The sequence below is a fragment of the Rhincodon typus genome, chromosome 5, assembly GCF_021869965.1.
Source record: "Rhincodon typus isolate 14 chromosome 5, sRhiTyp1.1, whole genome shotgun sequence".
Classification (NCBI taxonomy): domain Eukaryota; kingdom Metazoa; phylum Chordata; class Chondrichthyes; order Orectolobiformes; family Rhincodontidae; genus Rhincodon; species Rhincodon typus.
Window position 1 is genome coordinate 82000390 of NC_063336.1, and position 18367 is coordinate 82018756.

At 42.1% G+C, this 18367-nt stretch overlaps 1 protein-coding gene across 5 annotated transcripts in view; it reads left to right on the plus strand.

The window, feature by feature from the left end:
- dst (dystonin) overlaps positions 1-18367 on the plus strand; it is a 536191-nt gene that overhangs the window by 491567 nt on the left and 26257 nt on the right. For all 5 annotated transcript variants that reach the window (XM_048596444.1, XM_048596445.1, XM_048596443.1 and 2 more), the window contains 4 exons: positions 3260-3403; positions 4429-4617; positions 6492-6618; positions 11209-11369. In XM_048596444.1, the coding sequence (XP_048452401.1) occupies positions 3260-3403; positions 4429-4617; positions 6492-6618; positions 11209-11369 (621 nt within the window). The remainder of the gene's footprint in view (positions 1-3259; positions 3404-4428; positions 4618-6491; positions 6619-11208; positions 11370-18367) is intronic.

The following is an 18367-nucleotide window of genomic DNA, read 5'->3' on the forward strand; positions in this document are numbered from 1 at the left end:
CAGGTTTCTTGAGGGTTGAGCTATTGTTTTATATGATACTTGAATGCATGTTAGATAAAGAGGATCTCTGACAAGGAGCAATGTATGACAGGATTTGATGCATTTATGTAACCCATTATGTCCTAAGTTAGGTTTTGAGTGAATTTCAGTTTGGAACACATGCTGTATTCTGTTTATTTTCAAGATCAATATTATGGAGTGAAGGTGGATGTAAATGATTGTTTTCACAGTAAGCTATGGGTCCCTATTTGGTTCTAATAATATAAGAAGTCCATGAAATATTTCATTGAGACAACAAAGGGGCATTTTAACCCCAAAAAACACATGGATATTGGATGGATGGAATATAATTTGATCAAAGTCTGAAACCAACCATACCATCCCCGATTCAGTTTTGGTGAAGGCAGTATAGGAGTTGAGTGACCACCCCAGTCCAAGACCGTGGTCCCTGTTTATATTCATGATTTAAAATTCAATATTGGCCTTGGGGAAACCCACCCACTAAAGCAAAACAAAGGACTTTTGGATCAGGAGTCAAGGACTGAATTCATTGAGCCAGTCTGGCCAGTACCCTGTGATTGTCTATCTCAACCAATCCCCCAGCCTCAACCTCCATGACTCTTCTAATCTCCTTCTGATCTGCCCAGGGCTTTGACGTACTCCTCCCCTCATCGTCCCAAAAGGCCTCCATTACACCTGAACCTCCAACTTTATTCCCGACTCCATGTCCCTGTACCCTCCCAAATAACCCACTTGGGACGTGACCATAACTGATCCAATGTGGTCTCATCGAAGCCCTGTATAACTGAAATAAGACGTATTTCTGACCCAATTTCTGAGCTCAAAGCCTCTTGCTATTGTGGCCAATGTACCATTACCTTCCTAATTATTTGCTATACCTGCCTGCCTACTTCCACTGACTGGAGAACAAGGACACCCATATTGCTCTGTACATCCAAATTTCCCAATATGTCACCTTTTAAACAATGCTCTGCCTTTCTGTTTTTCAAATACTGAAAATCTGAAATGAAGGCAAAAAAATTGAAAATCTGAAGTAAAAACCAAAAATGTTGGTCATGAAGCATCTTTGGAGATAATATCAGAGTTTACAAGAGATGGAGGAATTGAAACAGAATCTTCGCAAGATGCAGATGAGAAGTGTAATCAGGGTACCCTTGTGAGTTAGTAGTTGAAGAGTAGTTATTGTTTGTCAGTCTATTCCAAGAAATGGAGTTTGGGAAGTTGGGGAAGAGAAGAGTAGGAGGCAAACCATGTGAAGTTGAGGAAGTGTGGAAAATGAAAGCAAAGTTGATGAAATTTTGCTAGAATGGGAAGTGATACCAATGCATTCATCAAAGTGCAGGTGTGAAAGGAATAGGACTGGAATAAGAAATGTTCCATGATCTAACACCAAAGTATTAGGCGTAGCCAGGAGCTATACTCATTCCCATGTGTTTCTATTCCGGCAGATTCTGCCCAACTTGAGCATTTGCGACATTTTCTTTTGCTTTCTCTTTGTTTACATTGAGGATGGAGTGGACCAGTGGAATTTGTTCAGTACTTTTTAATGCCTGAGATGGATTTGTTTTAGAATCCAGCACCCTTGTGCCTGCTGGTAATCAAATCTATCTTTCATTTAATCTTTTGGAAGTTCTCAGAAGTGAGAAGGTGGAGTCACGTGAAGTTTGCAATATTTCCAGAAAGAATATTTGATTTAATAAAATAGTGCCTTATTAGCCCATGTGACAAGATGCATCACTCTTCTTGATGCCAAATTTCTGCATGTTGCTCTGGAGGGGGCAGAGCTGAGAATGTCACTGGCTCATTGATTTGTGAAAGTAAAAGTGAGCAAATTAGACAATCTTACAGCAACTCGCTTGAGTTTTGATCTGATTTGGCAGAAATTGGTTAATTACGTGGTTGTTAAATTTTTAAAACCTGAATGAGCTTGGATTGCTCTTTTTCTGAAGAAGTTGCCAAGCAATTCACCAAGTCAGATCACAGCACGTGGTGCAACAAAATTGAGAATTACTGTGTGCTCCTGCATGTTACTCGTAATGGGTTATGATTTGCACTGAACACAGCATCAGAGAAACTTGAGGCACAAAAGAATGCCATTTGGCCCATAGCGCCTCTGCTAGTATTAATCCTGAAGGTAATTAAGACCCACAGCTAGAAGAGTGAAGTGAATAAAGACTGACGAACAAGGGAGGTGTTGGCCTAGTCGTATTATCACTAAACTATTAATCCAAAAACTTAGCTACTGTTCTGGAGGCCTGGGTTTGAATCCCACTACAGCAATTGGTGGATTTTGAATCCAATTTAAGTAAAATGTAAAGACTGACAGGGGCAGACGTTTACGTGGGGAAAAATAATTGTTGGAATTGTTGGTGTGTGAGTTAGAATAAGGCATAGATTCAAGTCCCCCACCAGTTGCAGAGGTGTTTGATAACTTTCTGAACAAGTTGATTAGAAAATATAGAAACCTGCAATAGAGACTGATAGAGGGCTCTTGCGACACGGTGGTAGTGTCTGTACCCCTGGATAAGGACGGCTGAGTTCAAGTCCTGCCTGTATTAACATATCTGAACAGGTTCATTAGAAAGTATAAAGACCGACAGTAAAATAAAGAAATGCTTGCACTTATTTAGACCACTTCACAACCTCATGACATCCCAAAGAGCTTCACAAAGACCACCTGGCATTGACCTAGATACCTGAAAAGACAACAGCAGAAACAGCCCTATGGACTCTTGCAAAGTCCTCCTTAGGAACACCTGGGGGCTTGTGCCACATTAGGAAAGCTGTCGCACAGACTACTCAAGCAACAGCCTGATACAGTCATACTCATAGAACCATACCTGACAGGCAAAGTCCCAGGCACCACACTGACCATTGAATCTCTACAGTGTGAAAGCAGGCCATTCAGCCCATCGAGTCCACACATAGAATGGTTTATTGTCTTATTGCAAAGAAGGTTTAGTGCAGCAATCCATATTAACCTAAATGCTCAAACGGCTGGAATGAGTGTATGTCTGCTGAGCCATGGCTGCTATCTTCTGAAGTAAATGGTACAAACCATGAAACGTGTTTCTGAATTTAATCTCCTTATGGAAAGGTTGTTATATATTTTTTCCATAGCATGTTAAACTTGGATCTCAAAGTTATTTTTATTGATGAGTGCATCTGGTGATTTTAAAGTGGATCTTTAATCTGACATCGAGGACTAATTTGATTCTTGCTCATTTTTTTGAAAAAGGAGTTTGCAAGGAAACTGGAAGAGAAGATGATTGAGCTGAATTTAGCAGTGGGCATGGGAGAAGCTATCCTATCTATCTGCCACCCAGACTCTATCACAACCATCAAGCATTGGATCACAATAATCCGAGCCAGATTCGAAGAGGTGATTAACTTGAAATAGAGATGTAATTGAGCAGCTATGTACAGTTTATATCATTTTTAAATGTGACAGAAATGGACTATTCTAGGCTATGAGTCACCAGGCTCTGAATCACCACATTAACTCATTAGCTGCAATTTATCCTTTTGCTATATGTGTATATAACTATGTATGGATTACAGAAATATGTCATTGTGTATAATAAACTGCACATGATATACATGTACTTCAAAGAGAGTTAGATTTTCAGCAGTGGATTTCCTGCCCATTTTACTGCAACCCCCAATCCCACTCTTCAACCATCACTCCAGGTTTATTGCTATATTGTGGCAATCCCAGTTTTTGTAATTTGGGGAGCTGAGCACAATGAATCCCAAGAATTAAGAAAACTTGAAAAGCAAAATGACTGCTCTTCATCTCTTTGTTATCTCACCCTGCGGAATGATGCATCTATGTTTCAAGTTGTAGCCTTCACATTTCCTTTCTCTTTCCCACCCAATTTCTGTGTACTGTTGAGGCCGTTCCAAAACCAGTTGCTTCCAGATGCCTTCCAATGCTGCACTTCGATATGCTGGTATGAGCAGTGAAAGAGTGATGTGAGGTGACTTGACAATTTTATTTTGTTCTGCTCCTTTGCTGAGGAAAGATACCATTCTCTTTATCTTCCTGGTAAGCAGCTAAAGCTGTACAAATCAACACCACAAACAGAAAACTGTAACAGAGGCAAACGGTCCAACTTTGTGGAGAGAAGCAGCCCCCGAACTAAGGGGGCCATGAGAGTGCCTAACGACATAACCACTAATAACTGCAGTGAGAGGTTTTTACATGGCTTGTGGAAGGACAGGGCTGATAATGCCAAATGGTGATTTCCCTTTTGCATTCTTAAACATTAGATTAGATTTCTGAAATCAACCTTTTGGCATATTGATGTTAAAATGCAGTGTGAAAGAGCAAAAATATAAGTACAGCTTTCCAAACTTCAGTGATTTTTTTTTCCTTGCTAATTTTGTTTTCTTGTAAAATTTAAGGTAACTGCATGGGCTAAACAGCATCAACTGCGGCTTGAAGCAGCTCTTGCAGATGTTATTGCTAATCAAGAGTTACTGGAGAGCCTGTTGGGCTGGTTACAGTGGGCAGAGACGATACTCACTCAGAGAGACCAAGAATCACTTCCACAGGAGATCGAAGAAGTCAAAACACTTATTGCCGAGCACCAGGTAATCACTATTGAACTCGGAAGTTGAACTTGTACACTTAATAATATCCAGATATATGTAGCAAAGATGCTAACAATTGATGTAGATTTTACGTGGATGCGACAATGCTGATATCTTCTTCATTTATTACACCAGACAGTTCTTTTAAAATTGCAGACAAGCAGAACTGAGACATGTAGTTCAGAAGTATTAAAGCTTCAAAATGTCCTGCGTGATACAGTGATGCCTATATCCCTGGCATTGGAAAGAGGGAGAAAAAAATCAGTTGAATGCTTACATATGATCATTTTGTTGGTGTGTTTATAACTTCTGTACATCTAATTCAGCTTTGAAATGTTTCATTGATCTTTATTCCATGTGATGAGGTAGACTGGCAGCAATCGCCATTTAGGCTTATATATGAAGACTAGCCTCTTGAATGAGCTAGTGAAGTACAGCTGCTCCCAACCCATTACATGTAACCACACAAACATTGAAAACTGCCAGTGCTGGAAATCTGAAATAAAAGTTCAAAATGCTGAACATTCTGAGCAGGTCAGACAGCATCTATGGAGAGAAATAGAGTTAGAGTTTCAAGTTACTGACCTTGCATCAGAACGGAGGTAAGCTGGAAACGTAATAGGTTTAGAGGTGGTGCAAGATGAGTAAGAACAAAAGGATATGTCTGTGACACAGTGGGTAGCAGATTAAATATAAATGATGCAAAAGCCAAAGATACTGGTGATTGTAAAGAAATAAAAGGGTTGTACAAATGATAAGTGAATAGTTGTGTAGTTTGTTGCATTTGATTCGCTGTCACTTTGTAAGTTCAGGAATGGAAAAGTAAGTGTGAAAAAAGCAACAACAAAAAATACAAAACAAAATCAAAGCAGAGGTTATAATCTAAAATTATTAAACCTAACAATGAACTCCAAAGGTTGCAGAAAGCAGAGTGGAAAGATGAGGAGCTGTTCATCAGATTTTCCTTGAGGTCCAGTGGAACATGGTAGCACGCTAAGGACAGAAAGGTCAGAGAGGGAGCAAGGTGGTAGATTGAAATGACAAGCAATTAGGAGCTCATGGTCATGCTTGCGACTGATGAGAGGTATTCCCCAAACCGGTCACCCAGTCTACACTTCCTTTGTTCAATGCAGAAAAGATTAATGAGCAATGAACGCAAAAGTGAATGGATTAAAAGAAGTACAAAAAAACTGCTGTCTTGGACATTGAGAAGGAAAGGTGTAAATGTATAGATGTTGCATCTCCTACGCTTGCATGCAAAATGTGCTATAAGAAAGATGGGTGGAGTGTTACGATGGTTGAGGAGTGGATCAGGGCATTATGGAGGAAAGGATCACTTTGGTTCCTGTAAAGGGAGGGCAGGACACGTTTTGGTGGTTAGATGATGTCAAAGATGAGGCAGATCATCTTTTGATTATGGAGGCTGGTGGGGTGGAATGTGAGGTCAAGGAGAATCCTATCATGGTTCTGAGAGGGAGGGGATTGGATCAGAGCAGAGGTGGATGAAATAGCTTGGACATGTTGGAGAGTCTTATCAAATACTCTGGGGTATTCCTTGGGGGAAGGAAAAACGAAAGACATATCGGAAGTGCTGGTATAGAAGGTTGAATCATCTGAAAACAACAGTGGTGATGGTGATGTTGGGAGAATGGAGTAGAGTCCTTACCCTGAAGCAAGGTGTGAGGAAGTTTACTCAAGGTAGCTGTTGCTGTCAGTAGGCCTGCAGTGAAAATCAATTGCCAACCTATCCCTAGAAATGGAGACAAAAAGGGATAACTTTACCTCCATATAAGAAGAGAGAATTATGGAAAGTGGGGCAAGATTATTTTGCCTCTAATTCCGTCACATTTTAATTAAAATATTTTTAACCCTAGTCTTTCATGGAGGAAATGACCAGAAAGCAGCCAGATGTGGATAAAGTAACAAAAACATACAAGAGGAAAGCTGCAGAACCGACCCAGATTGCATCCCAAATTCCTGTCATTGATAAAGGAAGGTCAAGTAAGTGTTGATCTGATTTTCCATCTAAATAATCTTTTATGTTGTAACATCTGTTCACTTTCAGTGATTTCCATTTTGAGCTTGAGCATAAAATGAACATTGAGCAGTGGGTCAGAATTTTCCTGTCCATTTAACAGTGATGCTGATGGCAAATGAAATTATTTAAATTGTACAGCAACTTCAAACAAGGGGCAGAGACCAGATTAAACATGAGTTGCTATCCCATTTCCTCCAATCTGCCATCAGTTTTGTGAAAACTGTATCTCCCTGTCTGATCATTATAGGAGTGGATTGAATGGCATGCAGTCACTGCATGTATGCAGGAATTGTGAATTCATTTTCTCATGGAAAGTTGAATTATTGTCATTTCATGTCTGAGCACTCTTTCAGTGATTTAATCAATATTCATTATAGCAAACCTCTCTGGCATTGAAAATAAACAATGGCAATTGTGGAGTCTCATTCATTCAGATTTTAATTGTTCCTGATGATTGAAAGAAAGTCATATTTTACAGTCCATCAGTCTGATTGTTTAAGGAGATGCACTGTTGCTTGCCTTGTTCACTCAACTACCAAATACCCAGTCTCTCACTGAGATGTTAGTAATTCACATTTTCAGAATCTTCTCAATAAATTAAAATAACAAAACACACATGGAAAAGCTTCATTAACAGCAGATGGCATTATATACCATACTAGAGGATATCTTGACCCAGTGATGTGAAGATACTGCATATTGGTGCAGAGTTGGGCATGTGTTTGAGGAGAGGTTGATTTCTCAACACGAAAGCAAAATACCACGGACGCTTAAAACTTGAACTTTTGAAATTCTAAGCATCAAAGATCGCAGTCTTCAGCCAATTAGATTCACTCCATCTGATATCAAAGAACTTCCAGTTCTGAGGAAGGGTCACCAGACCCGAAATGTTAACTCTGTTTTCTCCTTCACAGATGCTACCAGACCTGCTGAGCTTTTCCAGCAACTTTGTTTTTGTAACAGGAGTAGGTTGTTTGGCCCTTCAAACCTGCTCCAACATTACTTCTCCTTCTTAGTCAGGCTGTCAAGATCAAAGGTGATCCACCATTTAACAAGATCATGGTTGATCTGGTTATTGTTTCAGCTCCACTTTCTGAACCCCATAATCCTTGATTGCCTTGACTATTAAATATTTGTTCAACTCAGATTTAAATAAACTTAAAGACCAGCCTTCACTATTTACTGGAGAAAAGAATTCCACCCACTTAATAACGTTTTGAGAGGAAAAAATTGTTCTCTTTGCCTTAAAGGGAACTTTTGTATCCTTAAACCATAACCCTTAGTTTTACTCTACCCACAGAGGAAGCATCCTCCTGATAGCTACTGTAAGCAGTCCCCTTAAGATTGTTTATGTTTCAATAGATCACCTCTTATTCTAAACTCCAATGGATATTGAAAGGTAAAGTCACCATAATCTTAACAGAGCATATGGGGGCTGCTCCCTCATTAGAGAGAGACAACTGGTGGCGGTTTAACCTAAGTGTCACCACACCTCAGGTGAAGGTTAGGTTGAGAAGGAGAGTCCTTCAATGATAACCTCAGCTGTGTGTGGGATTTGAATCCACATTGTTGGCATCACTCTGCATTACAAATCTGCCATCCAACCAACTGAACAAACCAATTTTCAATGGAATAGGCTTAACCTGTGCAACCCTTTCTTCATATGAAATGTTCACTCATTCCACCATTGTGCACTGTGGCAGTAATATGTACTGTCTGCAGCAACTCACCAAGGCTCCTTTGGCAGTGAGGAGCATTGCCAGAGGATACAACAGGATAAAGATGGGCTGGAGACTTGGGTGGAGAAATGGTAGGTGGAGTTTAATCTGGACAATGCGATGCATTCTGGGAGACCTAATGCAGTAGGGAAGAATGCAGTAAATGGCAGACTCTTAATAGCATCAACATGCAGAGGGACCTAGGCGTACAGGTCCATAGTTCCCTAAAAGTGGCCACACAAATGGATAAGGTGGTCAAGAAGACATTTGGCATGCTTGCCTTCTTCGGTCAGAGTACAGGGTATAAAAATTGGCAAGTCATGTTGCAGTTGTATAGAACTTTAGTAAGGCCATATTTGGAGCATTATATACAGTTCTCATTGCCAAACTATCAGAAGAATGTGGAGGCTTACGAGAAGGTACAGAAACAGTTTACCAGGATGTTGCCTGGTCTGGAGGGTACTAGCTACGAGGAGTTTTTGGTCAAACTTGGTTTGTTTTCACATGAACATTGACAGGATTTTATAAAATTATGAGAAGCATGAATGGAATGGATAGTCAGAGTCTTTTTCCCAGGGTAGAAATGTCAATTATTAGGGGACATGGGTTTAAGGTAAAAGGGGATAAGTTTGAAGGAGATGTGAGAGACAAGTTTTTTTTACATTGAGCATGGTAGGTGCCTGGAATTCGCTGCCAAAGGAGGTTATGGAGGCAGATACAATAGCAACTTCTAAGAGACATCTTAACAGATGGATGAATAGACAGGGAATAGAGGGATACAAACCGGGTAGAGGCAAAAGGTTTTTGGTTTAGAAAGGCATCATGTGTCAGAACAGCCTTGGTGGGCCAAAGGGCCTTTACCTGTGCTGTGTACTCTTCTTTGTTATTTATCCTTCACTGTTGCTGAGTCAGAATCCCAGAACTCCCTTCTCAATATACGAGTAACTACATAATATGGACTACAGTGGATCAAAAAGTGGCTCACCAGCATCTTGTAAATGGATTTGGGATTAGCAATAAATACTGGCTTTGTGACATTTACATCCCACAAATGAGAAGAAAGAGACATGTCCATGTTGACTGCCCACCCAGGTGCGAGTTAATTACCATGGTTTCTGGTCAAAGTTATAAATCTCTCACATGTGAAATAAATCCTCATTATTTTAGTGTGTAAAACCTTAGGATTTGACTCATTCCTTTAGATCTTGAGTTTAGGAGACTGGAATACAGAAGTGTCACTTAGCTTGTTTTGGCACCGGAATGAGACTAAGAATGAAGAGTTAGTGATTGTATTCCACTATAATTTACATTTTCTATGATCCTAACTTTTATCCTTGGAGCCCAAGGAATGTAATCTGACTTAATTATATTTTAGATTTATTTTTGTCTAACAAAGTAAGGGATATGAATAGTGCTGAATCGAACACTTTCCCTCCCAGCAGTCAGTGATGGTGTGAGGCAGTCTCTGTTCTCTGTCAGTGCAGAAGAGGAATCACTTCACCTTCCTAACAGTACAGGGAATATTCTGATTTCCTCCAAGCAGTGGAATAAGGCAATGCAACAGTTAAATCAAATTAGGAGATTCCGCGTTCTGTTAATTGGAGACCCTATTGAATTGAGTTGACTTGAATTCAATTAGCTTTATTGTCACATGTACTCAAATGAGTACAGTGAAAAGTTTACAGTTGCCGCATTGCAGCGTAATCTTAGGTACAAAAGTACCTAGGTATAGATACCTACTGTCAAATTCTTTGGAAACAAAAACATTTGAAAAATAAAGAAATAAATAGTCCAGCATGAGAGGTGGTAGGAAGAATTTAGAAAAATAAAGAAGTGAAATGTTCAGAATATCAGACTTTCTGACCCTGTCCGTGCTACAGCTAGCCTCAGGGACACCTGCACCATCCTTTTGCTGCTGAGCCCACTCTGCTGATGCCCCAGAACCAAAAGGTCTTGGCTGTGCTGCCAGGCCCAACCGCCTGGCATGCGGCCGCTCTTGCTGACATGCCGGTGCTGCCAACCAACCTCCCACAGAAAAGAAGAAAAAGAATACCAAAAGGAAAATAAGGTGAAAGAAAAGAGCAGAAGCAGAAGTAAAACAAAGGAGGAAAGCAGGTAGGAACGGATTTGCACAGGGCAAGAGCCCGCCCGCAGCCCTGTAACTCCACTGCCATCTTGCACTGGATGTTGCATAGTTGAAACCCTGTATTGATAAAGCCTTTATTATTAATTGAATTATACATTCCTGATGGTTTTAGGAATTATATGACGTGCACAAATGAACTTGTGTACAATAGTGAAATACTGTAAATGCTAGAGACCTGGAATAAAAACAGACTGGAGAAACTCAGCCAATCTGATAGCTTCTGGAGAAAAGATTAGAGTTAATGTTTCAAGTCTAATATAAGCTGTATTGTTTATTTTAGATAGAGAGTCTTTTTGTTAAATATTAAAAGCTCCCGACAGAAGTGTGTACAGTTCAATATTGCTTTGTTTCATCCTCTTTTGGAACTTCAACAGGAAGTAATTTTTATCGCATGTAAATTTAGTTCTCAAGTTTTTATTTAAAAATAAGTACTTTTGAAAGGAAACTTACAATTTGGCCATATATGGTTTTGTAGGGTTGTTGAAATTGTTTTGGTACTGCTGTATTCTTCTGATGCTTAATTTTGTGTGACTCCTGTCTAACAAGCTCAATATCTACTGAGATGGGAGCCTGTGATTACGGTGGAGAACTGAAGTAAGTTTGTACATTTATGCAGCAAGCCAGATCCAAATTGAAATTGCCCTTCCACTCAACGATATGAAAAGTTTTTGGTGTGGTTTCTCTTGTAGGGAAAAGACTCCCAGCACGGGCTCTGTATTCACCGGCAACACAAACCATTGAGACTAAAAATCCACGTGCTAACCTCCTCGTCAGTAAATGGCAGCAAGTCTGGTTGTTGGCTCTGGACAGACGACGGAAACTCAATGATGCACTTGATAGGCTGGAAGAGGTAAACATTTTAAAATCTGCAGTTTGAAGAATTGAATGAAATGACAATGAGTAAATTCCTCTTCAGCCTGCAGTCTCTCAAATGGAATAAAATGATTGAAGCTTTTACTTTGACAAAGGAATACAGTTACTGATAATTACTTAAATGAAATTCAGGCTTTTTAAAACAAAAGAGGCATCATTGAATTATAAGTAACAACAGCATAGAAGAAAGCCATTCGCCCCATCAAGACTACACTGGCTGTTTCGAAGAGCATTCCAGTTAGTCTTAATCCCCGCTCTTTTCCCATATACCTGCAATGTTTTTCCTTCAAGTTTATCCAATACACTTTTGAAGACGACTACTGAATCTGTATCCACGATCCGATCAGGCAGTACATTTCAAATCCTAGCCAGTCATAATGTAAAATAATTTTTGTTCATGTAGAAACTGAAAAAACTGCAGATGCTGTAAATCAGAAAGAAAAACAGAAGTTGCTAGAAAAGCTCTGCACGTCTGGCAGCATCTGTGAAGAGAAATCAGAGTTAACGTTTCAGGTCCCTTCCTTGGAACTGATGGTAGCTGGAAAATGTTGGTTTATACGCAGAAGATAGGGTGAGGGGGAGGGGGTAAGGTGTAAACGATAGATGGGATAGGGCCCAAAGAGAAAGAACAGTTGGACAGGCAAAGGAGTAGATAAGGATCTGGCTAGGAGGGTGAATAGCTATTAATGGAGACTGTTAGTGACTAACAATAGGTTGTGTGTATTGGCTATGTGATAGCAAGATTGGGGGCTAAGCAATGGGAGAGTTAAGGTCCTAAAATTATTGAACTTGATATTGAGTCCGGAGGGCTGCAGGGTCCCTACCATCCCACCAGCATCCACATCCAGAAGATCATCAGCTGCCATTTGTGCCACTTCCAGTGAGATGCCACCACCAGACACACATTCCCCTCCCCTCCCTTGTCCACCTTCCACAGGGACCGTTCCCTCATGAACACCCTGATCCACTCTTCCTTCACTCCCAGTGACCCCCCTGCCACAGCCCCACGGCACCTTCCCCTGCAAACGCTGAAGGTGTAACACCTGCCCATTTACCTCCTCCCTCTTCAGTATCCAAGGGTCCAAACATACCTTCCAGGTGAAGCAGCACTTTACCTGCCCTTCACACAATGTAGTCTACTGCATTCATTGCTCACAATGTTGGCTCCTGTACATTGGGGAAACGAAGTGTAGGCTGAGTAACTGCTTCACAGAACACCTATGTTCTGGTCAAAAAAAAGACCCTGAGCTTCCAGTCGCCTGCCACTTTAACACACCACCCTGTTCCCTGGCCAACATCCCTGTCTCAGGCTTGTTGCAGTGTTTCAGCGAAGCTCAGCACAAGCTGGAAGAACAACACCTTATTTTCCGCTTGGGGACCCTGCAGCCCTCCAGACTCGATATAGGGTTCAATAATTTTAGAGCCTAAACTCTCCCATGTCCTAGCCCCCAAGCCGACATACCAGGCCTTATTATTACGTAGTCAGCCATTACAAACTACCTATTGTTGGCCACTAACAGTCTCCATTAACAGCTATTCACCCTCCTAGTCAGATCGTTATCCACTCCTTTGTCTGTCTAACTGTTCTTCTCTCTCTTTGGGCTCTATCCCCACCTATCATTTATTCCTTACCTCCTCCCCCCACCCTATCTTCTGCATATAAACCAACATTTTCCTAGAAACAGTCAGTTCTGAGGGTGACCAGATCCGAAACGGTAATTCTGATTTCTCTCCACAGATGCTGCCAAAGCTGCTGAGCTTTTTCAGCAACTTCTGTTCTTGTTTTTTTCATGTAGTTTCATTTCTCAGCTGGTGGTTTAAAAAAAAAAACAATATGCTGCTTCAATAACTTATTACATGTTGAAATAAGCAGTAGATTTTGTCAAATGAGCCATTAGGTGACCATTTTGGATGGCCTTTCAGTATTTCATTAAACAAACCACATAGTAAACTTGTAGGAGTTACCAAATAAGCATTTCTCCCTGAGCCACTTTATCATTTTTTAAAGGTACTTGTAGAAATCCTGAATGTGGATTGCTTTTCAAGATTATATGTAATATTCTTCAACTAACATTGCGTGTACATTACCTGCATGGGACCCTAGTTACGCCTGTCTCTTCGTGGGGTACGTGGAACATTCCTTATTCGAGGCCTATTCCGGCCCCCACCCACAACTCTTTCTCCGATACATTGATGATATCATCGGTGCTGCTTCCCCCTCTCGTCTAGAATTGGAAAACTTCATCAATTTCACCTCCAATTTCCACCCTGCCCTCACTTTCACCTGGTCTATCTCTGACTTCTCCCTTCCCTTCCTCGACATTTCTGTTTCCATTTCTGGGGATAGACTGGCCACTAATATCCATTACAAACCCACCGACTCCCACAGCTGCCTGGACTATACATCCTCACACCCCACTTCCTGTAAAGACTCCATCCCATTTTCTCAGTTCCTCCATCTCCATCGCATATGTTCAGATGAGGCCAACTTCGACGAGAGCCTCTGAAATGTCCATATTCTTCCTCAACCGAGGATTCCCCAGCTCCGTTGTTGACAGGGCCCTCAATCGGGTCCAACCCATCTCCCGCACTTCTGCCCTCATCCCTTCTCTTCCCTCCCGCAACAGTGATAGGGTTCCCCTTATCCTCACCTACCATCCCACCAGCATCCACATCCAGAAGATCATCAGACGCCATTTCCGTCACCTCCAGCAAGATGCCACCACCAGACACATATTCCCCTCCCCTCCCCTCCCTTGTCCGCCTTCCGCAGGGACCGTTCCCTCCGGGACACCCTGGTCCACACTTCCTTTAACCCCAACACCTCCCCACAGCCCTACGGCACCTTCCCCTGTAACCGGCGAAGGTGCAACACCTGCCCATTTACCTCCTCCCTCCCCACTATCCAAGGGCCCAAACATACCTTCCAGGTGAAACAACACTTCACCTGCACTTCCAAGAATCTAGTCTACTGCATTCGCTGCTCACAATGTGGTCTCCTCTACACTGGGGAAACGAAGTGTAGACTTGGCGACCGCTTCGCAGAACATCTACGTTCTGCTCACAAAAAAGACCCTGAACTACCTGTTGCCTGCTACTTCAATGCACCACCCTGCTCTCTGGCCAACATCTCTGTCTTCGGCTTGCTACAGTGTTCCAGTGAAGCCCAACGCAAGCTGGAGGAACAACACCTCATTTTCCGCTTGGGGACCCTACAGCCCTCCGGACTCAATATTGATTGAGTTCAATAATTTTAGGGCCTAAACTCTCCCATGTCCCAGCCCCCCACCCCACACAGCAGGCCTTGTTACCACATAGCCTGCCACTACACACCCCCTGTTAGTCACTAACAGTCCCCATTAACAACTATTCACCCTCCCAGCCTGATCGTTAGCAACTCCTTTGTCTGTCTCTCTCTTTGGGCTGTATCCTATCGTTTACTCCCTACCCCAGCCACCTCCCTATTTTCTGTATATAAACTGCTGTTTTCCCAGCCACCATCAGTTCTGAGGAAGGGTCACTGGACCGGAAACGTTAACTCTGTTTTCTCCTCCACCGATGCTGCCAGACCTGCTGGGTTTTTCCAGCAACTTTGTTTTTGTTACATGTACAAAGTACATTAACATTATTTATATCTAAATTAACTTCCCGATGAATGACATTATTCTTCTAATTTATAAGTGCAGATTTCTTGCAAGAGTTAAACTGTTAAACTCTGGCATCTACCTGACAATATAGAAAATTGTCCACATAAAAGATTATTGTGCAAGATTAAAGTGCATGGGTTTGGGGAAAGTGTATTGAGATGGATAGAAAATTGGTTTGCAGAGAGGAAACAAAGAGTAGGAATTAATGGGTCCTTTTCAAATTGGCAGGCAGTGACTAGCGGGGTGCCACAGGGACCCCAGCTATTCACAATATATATTAATGATTTGGATGAGGGAACAAAATGTAACACCTCAAAGTTTGCAGATGATACCGCTTTGGGTGGGAGGGTGAATTGTGACGAGGATGTAGAGATCCTTTAGCATGACCTGGATACAAAAGCAGGCCAAATCCAACCCAGTCAAATATTGCCCCATCAGTCTACTCTCGATCATCAGTAAAGTGATGGAAGGTGTCATCACTAGTGCTACCAAGCAGCACCTGCTCAGTGACACCCGGTTTGGGTTCTGCCAGGGCCAGTCCGTTCCTGACCTCATTTCAGCCTTGGTTCAAACATGGACAAAAGAGCTGACTTCCTGAGATAAGGTGAGAGTGACAGCCCTTGACATCGAGGACACATTCAGCTGAGTGTGGCCTGGAGGAGTGCTAGCAAAACTGGAATCAATGGGTATTGGGGCCAAACTCTCTCCGCTGGTTGGAGTCATACTTGGCACATAGGAAGATGGGTACCCCAAGAAGGGTAGGAGGGCCAATCCATGGCATATAAAGGAAATTAGAGATAGTATCCAATCCAAGGAAGAAGCATACGGATTGGCCAAGAAAAATAATATGTCTGACGATTGGGAGCAGTTTAGAATTCAGCAAAGAAGGACCAAGAGATTGATTAAGAAGGGGAAAATACTGTACGAAAGTAAGCTTGCGGGGAACATAAAGACTGACACTAAGAGTTTTTATAGGTACATAAAGAGAAGGAGATTGGTGAAGATAAATGTAGGCCTCCTACAGACAGAAACGGGTAATGTATAATAGGGGACAAAGAAATGGCTGAGCAACTGAATACATACTTTGGTTCTGTCTTCCCAAAAGAGGACACAAATCAGATACCAGAAATGTTGGAGAATGCAAGGTTTAATGAGAGGGAAGAATTGAGGGAGATCAATATGAGTAGAGAAATGGTGCTGGGAAAATTGATGGGATTGAAGGCGGATGAATCCCCAGGGCCTGATAATCCACATCCCAGAGTACTTAAGGAAGTGGCTGTAGAAATAGTGGATGCATTGGTGGTCATCTTCCAGGACTCTGCAGACTTTGGAACAGTCCCTGCAGATTGGAGGGTGGATAATGTCACTCCAATATTCAAAAAGGGGAGATAGAGAGAAAACAGGGATTTATAGACCACTAAACCTAACATCGGTACTGGGGAAAATTCTCAAATCCATTATCAAAGAGTTTATGGTGGAGCATTTAGAAAGTAGTGGTAGGATCAGACAGAGTCAGAATGGATTTATGAAGGGGAAATTATGCTTGACAAATCTGTTGGAATTCTATGAAGATATAGCTAGTTGAGTTGACAAGGGTGAACCAGTCGATGTGGTACATTTGGACTTTCAGAAAGCGTTTGACAAAGTCCTGCATAGGAGATTATTGTTCAAGATTAAAGCGCATGGGATTGGAGGGGTGTATTGAAATGGATAGAAAACTGGTTGGCAGAGAGGAAACAGAGTAGGAATTAATGGATCCTTTTCAAATTGGCAGGCAGTAACTAGTGGGGTGTCACAGGGATCAGTACTGGGACCCCAGCTATTCATAATATATATTAATGATTTGGATGAGGGAACAAAATGTAACCCCTCAAAGTTTGCAGATGATACCACGTTGGGTGGGAGGGTGAATTGTGACAAGGATAAGAGATCCTTCAGCATGATCTGGACAGGTTGGGTGAGTGGGCAAATCAATGGCAGATGCAGTATAATTTGGATACATGTGAGGTTGTTCACTTTGGAAGCAAAAACAAGAACGCAGATTACTACTTGAATGGCTGTAAATTGGGAGAGGAGAATGTGCAGTGGGACCTGGGTGTCCTTGTGCAGCAGTCACTAAAGGTAAGCATGCAGGTGCAGCAGGCGGTGAAGAAGGCAAATGGCCAATGGCCTTCATTACAAGAGATTTTGAGTACAAGAGCAGGGATGTGTTGTTGCAGTTGTACAGGACGTTGGTGAGGTCACACCTGGAATATTGTGTGCAATTTTGGTCTCCTTTTCTGAGGATGGATGCTCTTGCTCTGCAGAGAGTGCAGTGAAGGTTTACCAGGCTGATTCTGGGATTGGCAGCACTGACATATGAGGAGAGATTGACTAGGTTGGGATTGTTTTTGCTGGAATTCAGATAGAAACTTATAAAATTCTAACAGGACTGCACAGGGTAGATGCAGGGAGGATGTTCCTGATGGAGGGTGTGTCCAGAACCAGGGGTCACAGTCTGAGGATTCGGAATAGGCCATTTAGAATGGAGATGAGGAGACATTTCTTCACCCAAAGAGTGATGAGCCTGTGGAATTCATTACCACAGGAAGTAGTTGATGCCAAAACATTGAATGTATTCAAGAGGCAGCTAGATATGGCACTTGGGGCAAGTGGGATCAAAGGTTATGGGGTGAAAGTAGGATTAGGCTATTGTATTGGGCAATCAGCCAAGAAGTGTTGAATGGTGGAGCAGGCTTGAAGGGCTGAAGGGCCTCCTCCTGCTTCTATCTTCTGTGCTTCTATGTTTGGTTGTTGGATGTCAGTCATTTCATCTCTAGCACATGTCTGCAGGAGGTCCTCAGGTTAGTGTCCGAGGCCCAGTCATCTTTAGCTGCTTCATCAATAACCTTCTCACCATCATAAGGTCAGAAGTGGGCATGTTTGCTGATACTCAGCACCATTCTCAACTCCTCAGATACTAAAGCAGTCCATATTCAAATGCTACAAGATCTAGACAATATCCAGGCTTGGGCTGAGAACTGGCAAGAAACATTTGCACCTCACAAATGCCAGCTAATGACTACCTCCTGTAAGAGACAATCTGATCACCTCTCCTTGACATTCATTGGTGTTACCATCACTGAATGACTATCAACATCCTGGGGGTTACCATTAAATAGAAACTCAACTGGACTCGCCACAAAAACACAGTGGCTACAAGGGCAGGTCAGAGGCTGGAATACTGCAATGAGTAACTCACCCCCTGACTCCCCAGAGCCTGACCACCACCTACAAGGCACCAGTCAGGAGTGTGATGGAATACTCCCCACTTGCCTGGCTGGATGCA